The 5,217-nt window shown below is 35.3% G+C and overlaps 1 protein-coding gene across 2 annotated transcripts; it reads right to left on the bottom strand.

Moving 5' to 3' along the window:
- Positions 1-832: 832 nt before the first annotated feature.
- On the bottom strand, positions 833-4,701 carry LOC105969761 (uncharacterized). Of its 2 annotated transcripts, none has more exons than XM_012994539.2 (7): positions 4,121-4,701; positions 3,491-3,655; positions 3,320-3,391; positions 2,901-3,032; positions 2,684-2,821; positions 1,747-1,932; positions 833-1,301 (listed from the first exon to the last, which is right to left on the bottom strand). In XM_012994539.2, exons 1-7 carry the CDS (start codon positions 4,577-4,579, stop codon positions 990-992), a joined length of 1,464 nt encoding a protein of 487 aa, XP_012849993.2. In that variant the 5' UTR covers positions 4,580-4,701; the 3' UTR covers positions 833-989. The 2 variants fall into 2 exon arrangements, with proteins under 2 accessions (XP_012849993.2, XP_088667489.1); XM_088811363.1 differs by having other exon boundaries at positions 839-1,316; positions 4,121-4,600.
- Between the last annotated feature and the right edge of the window lie 516 nt (positions 4,702-5,217).

Genomic DNA, 5,217 nt, shown 5'->3' with positions numbered 1-5,217 from the left:
TTTGTTTTGTCTGAGTTATTCACGGAGTAACGTAATAATATTGCTGTAAACACAATAATATTACTGTAGTTGACGGTAATATTACTGTTGTTATAGTAATATGTTGTCAACCACATCAGTATTATTATTTTGTTTGGATTTTTTTTGTTTGTTTGAGTTATTCACGGAGTAATGTAATAATATTACTATCTATTATTGTAATATTATTGTGGTTGACTGTAATATTACTGTTATTATAGTAATATTATTGTCACTCACAGTAATATTAATTATTTTGGCCTTTTATTGTGTTTACATTTGTTGAACGGTCAACATAGTTATATTACCCTATTACACAATAATAATGAGTTTTGTTGTGTTAATATTAATGTGCTAGAGATTAATATAGCAATAATATTGTCTTAAACTGTAGTATAGTTAATTTTACTGTGTTTGACAGTAATATATTATTACTTAATATTACTGTCAATCATAGCAATATTGTTGTCTAAACGAAAAAAAATGTTACAGGAAAAAAAATAAGGAAAAAAAAAAGTAAACGCCGGAAACCGGCAAAAAAATTCAAAAAGTCAACACCGGAATCCGGCGGCAAAAAAAAAATTTTTTGCAAAAAAAAATGTTTTGGATCAAAATTGAATAATTTGTGAAATTTGAGGTCAAATTGAAGTTAAATTAAATTAAGAATGAAATTAAAGCATATTAAAGTATGAGGGTCTATTTTAGTACTTTACAAAAATCTGGACCATGTGTAGGCTTATTTGTAAAGAAGTTTTTTGTCAGGATCTCTTTATAAATAAGTATCCATTGATTGATTTATTTGTACAAAGACCCCTTTATACAATTGATCATAAATAGTGCATATTACAACCATAGACAAGAGGTGTTGCACCTCACTCACCATGCCACACTTAGATAGATAGACAAGAAAACATCATTTTACATATACAAAAACCACTACTTGGCACTGTTTATTAGAAAAACGAAACACTTCACATAACCGAGCCGAAAGGAAAAAAAGACATGGCGTCTCCACATAAAAGTAAACCCCCCGACTCTATACTGCTCTTGTACATTAACCTGTCCATTAACACACTTTCGACTCCGCTATATTCTCCAGCATCGTAATACGATATTGTGGCCTCCAAGTTATCGTTTCTCTTAGTGCCTCTCTCTAACTTCTTGATGTAACTCTTGATTTCTTCTTCAGATTCGACGCTTTTTGGCTTTTTGTCCGCAAATGAGAACTCGTAAAATTGAGAAGTCAATACAGAATCCTCACGGTTGTAGAGCTGCTGCTGCACCTGCCCACCAAATATCTAAAATCAAGAAACCAATCGAAAATGAAATACGACAACATAGTATAACTTCATATACAAAGAGCATTTCACAACAAAGTTCTAATTGATTTGTATTGTTCTTTGACATATGTAACTCCTTAAACTGGGAAGATAAATAAGAAATGTATAGCGCAATAAATATATCTTTTGTACCCACTCGTAAATAGTATTCAGAAATAAGAAAAAAACACTTTCAATATTTCCTATTTGCAACAACGGATATATATATATATATATATATATATATATATATATATATATATATATATATGTGTGTGTGTGTGTGTGTGTGTGTGTGTGTGTGTGTGTGTGCGCGCTATATTATGGATTTCCAAATCCCTCCATCCAAATGGACCCTAAAGGAATTATCAAATATGGTTAAATTAACGTTTTGAGTAAAGAAAGGAACCTGTTTTTGATCATAACAAAATGAAGTGGTTGGACTTGCGTCTAATAGAGACGAAGCACCCACAAATAGGTCTTCTGACGCAGACAAGTCGGAGCTATCAAAAGTAGACAAGGACACACATTCGTCAAAATACGACATGGCTTCTTCACTTAGGCGTTTCGACATCCTTTTTCTTTCTTTGCTTGTCTACCACAAAATAAAAATCACTGTCATCTTTAGCTGGAAAATGTCACAAGTATTGTGCATACTTATTAAGAATCTACATTTGTATAAATTCAAACCTATCTTGTGAATTGATATTAAATTCTGAATTTGTCAAGATGTGATGACAATTTAGGTAATGACTTGTCTAGAAAAGCCAGCCATTCCCAAGAAAGCCTTTGAATGCAATAATTTCTTGTCATATAATTCTAGGGTAAATTACAGTCACCCCCTGAGGTAAGGTCAAATTACGAAGAAAAAAAACATTCATGTTTGGGTTATCACAACCACCCCTCAGCTATGAATTTTCTTACACGTACACCCTTATGGTGTCAAATTTAACATAATCTTCTAGATGTCGTGAAATGTTCTCTAGTTGTACTTGTTTTGTGCAAAACTGCAGTTTATGATGCACCACAATTTGATACAAGCCAAGAGACACATCTTATGATCATCTTGTTTTAAAATGTGGAGCTCAAATGGGGAAAAACATACAAAGTGAGGCATATTCCACATAATCTAGAAGATTCCACTAAATTTGACACCGCAAGGGTTGACGTGTAAGAAGATTCATAGTTGAGGGGTGGTTGTAATTACCCAAACAGAAGGGGTTTTTTCGTAATTTGTAATTTACCCTATAATTCTATGCAAAATAGACCCTTTAAAATAATAAGCTAATGTAACAGTTAAACATAATAAAGAATCCATATTAATTAAAAAGAAAACTCAATATTACCCTTCTTTCTCGACGAGATCTCTGTATAGCAGACGTCTTTGGATCGGGAAGTATCTCGGTCAGTACTCGATCCAGCTCTTGCCCACGCTGTTCTTCAATAGCAAGATCCTCTCTAAGTTTTCTAGCACGTTCTTCAGACTGCAAGTGTTTTAGGTAATTTTTCTGTGACTTTTACGGGGAGAGAATATTTTTGCCAAAAGAAATTTAAAATATTCACCTCTTCTAGTTTTGTGGAATATTCTCTTCTTATGTCTGAGATTAATTCAACCGTCCCGGGGTTTACTAAATCCGAAGGCTTACGAGCAACATTTGTAGCTGCAACACTTCTGACACTATTACTTCGAAAAGCCTGAACTCAAATAGCAAACAGGCAACTAGTCAAATAAATGTCCATCAAAAAAATGAATCGCAGAAAAAAAAATCGGTACCTATGCATTTGATACGTAAATCTTGATTAAGTGTTCGTTATAATCTTGAAACGAACAATAAAAACAGCATTCTTAATACATTAAAAAAAACGAATTAAGGCAGAACAGGATCCACTCATTGTAGTTAACTAAAACGAGGAGTAAAAACAAACGAGAAAAAAATCTGAAAGATGAACACGAGCCCGTAACATCAATAGTACGAACTTACACTCAACTCTTCAACTTCCGATAACGAACCAATTGAAATTCCATCCTCCAAATTTGATATTTGCAAACTGCACTAAAACGTGTAGACCTTGTTTATTAGGGTTTCAAATCATCGTCGTCATGAGAAAAAAATAGCAATCAATTGAATAAATAAAAGCTCAACCCTACTCACAGCAGAATCATCTTCAGACCACTCTGTTGCTCGATTCTGAGATGAAATTACTCCTCTACCCTTTGCATGGCCACGTTTTTCTACCCTGTTTTTAACTACACTATTTCTATTCATACCATTACCGATCTTTTTAATCGATGCTACCATAACCTGCTCGTTTTCGCTCTGTCGAGAACAAAACAACCACAAATATATAACCGAATTAGTGCAATAGCCGATTTTTCAATTAGCTAGCAATGATATGTTATTAAGCCTAATAAATATTACTGCAACGACCCTATGAGCTTTCACTTTACCATTTCGATATATCAAGATCACTACAGTTAAACCTCTATAAATTAATACAGTCGGGACTAGGGAAATTCTATTAATTTAGCGAAATATTAATAATCGAGTTAATAATTTAGCACGTTCCCACCAAGTTGGGATCGGAAGAATTTATTATTTAAGTGAGGCTAATTAATTTATCGAGGTTCTACTGTATTTTGCAATCAAATTGAGCCAATAATACTTATCAATCAAATCGAAGAAAATCGAGAATTTCATATTGGAATCAAACATTTGCACACACTAAAACACATTCTAAAATACAATTCACAACTGAGCAAAACTTAAATTAATAATCCCAACCTCATAAGCTCCTTTACTAGGGGCTCTCGACGCAGACCGCCCTCGAACCCTAGACAAACTGCGGCCGATTCCGTTGTTTTCGCTGAAGCTCCGTGTGATTGAGCGGCCCCTCTGCTCGCCAACAGATTTGCTGCTACCGCCATTGCCGTTTGTTGAATTCCTTGCGTTCGGGGAATACGGTTGTTTGTTATCTCTAGCAGCGATTGCGGCTGTGTTCCCATTTTCTTCTCCGGCGGGTGGTGAAGAAGGTGTAGCCCAGAAAAGAGGGTTTTCTCTACTGTTGGAAAAATCGGTGGAGATCGGAGTGCTGTTGTTGAGTGGGGGGTGGGATTTCCGGGAAACAGCGCTGACGCTGTGGGATCGCCGCCGTGAGGAGGCGGCGGCGGAGGATGAGGGAGGGGCTTTGGGTTCTGCCGCTGTACCTCGTCTGGAAGTGGATTTGAAGGCGGAGGTTGCCATTTGTATGGGATTTGGAAAGACAGAGAATTGTGGCTAAATATAAGGAGAGATTCTTGGTTTAGAAATTTATTATCTTTGTTTAGAGATAAATGTCATTTTCCCTCGGTTTCTCCAATGCAAGTATGGGCTTGCATATTTGATATCTAGTGTAGGCATATAACATTGGAAAAAAAAAAAAAACTTTTTTCAGTTCCGCAAGCAAAGTCGATTACTGACTCACGAGCTTAATGACTTTGATATATCTACAATTAAAGAACACGTAAAATAAGTCGTGGTTGATTCGACGGAAATTCCTCCGACGCAGAAGTCAGACGTGTGGATTACAAAAGTCGTAGAGAGACTACGAGCAGTTGTATTGTTCGGATATTGAATGTGCCTTGACAAATGAGTTAAAATTTGTATTTATACCTCGTACATCGGGCTCAAGTTAATTAGTTGAGATTCTCGAACCCAAACCTTATTTGAAGGTGATTAGGCCTTCAGTTATAGTGGTGTTCAATATTAGGCTCGTGGTCCAATAAGTTAAGAAATGGTAGACACATTGGATCGACTCAATTAGGCATACCATGTTACTAGCACAACGAACCAAATTTGAAAATATATTTTCATCAATAAGTTATGATGTTCAACTTGAGTTC

Source organism: Erythranthe guttata, chromosome 2 (assembly GCF_056151865.1).
Source record: "Erythranthe guttata isolate IM_541 chromosome 2, IM_541, whole genome shotgun sequence".
NCBI classification, from domain to species: domain Eukaryota; kingdom Viridiplantae; phylum Streptophyta; class Magnoliopsida; order Lamiales; family Phrymaceae; genus Erythranthe; species Erythranthe guttata.
The sequence above is the reverse complement of the archived record's forward strand: the minus strand, read 5'-3'. Positions and strand labels throughout refer to the sequence as shown.

Coding starts and splice junctions, on each gene's coding strand:
- LOC105969761 (XM_088811363.1), bottom strand. CDS start 4,579: ATGGCAACCTCCGCCTTCAAATCCACTTCCAGACGAGGTACAGCGGCA. Junction 3,656..4,120: donor CTAGTAAAGGAGCTTATGAG/GTTGGGATTATT, acceptor TGTTCTCGACAG/AGCGAAAACGAGCAGGTTAT. Junction 3,033..3,319: donor CGGAAGTTGAAGAGTTGAGT/GTAAGTTCGTAC, acceptor ATTTGAGTTCAG/GCTTTTCGAAGTAATAGTGT.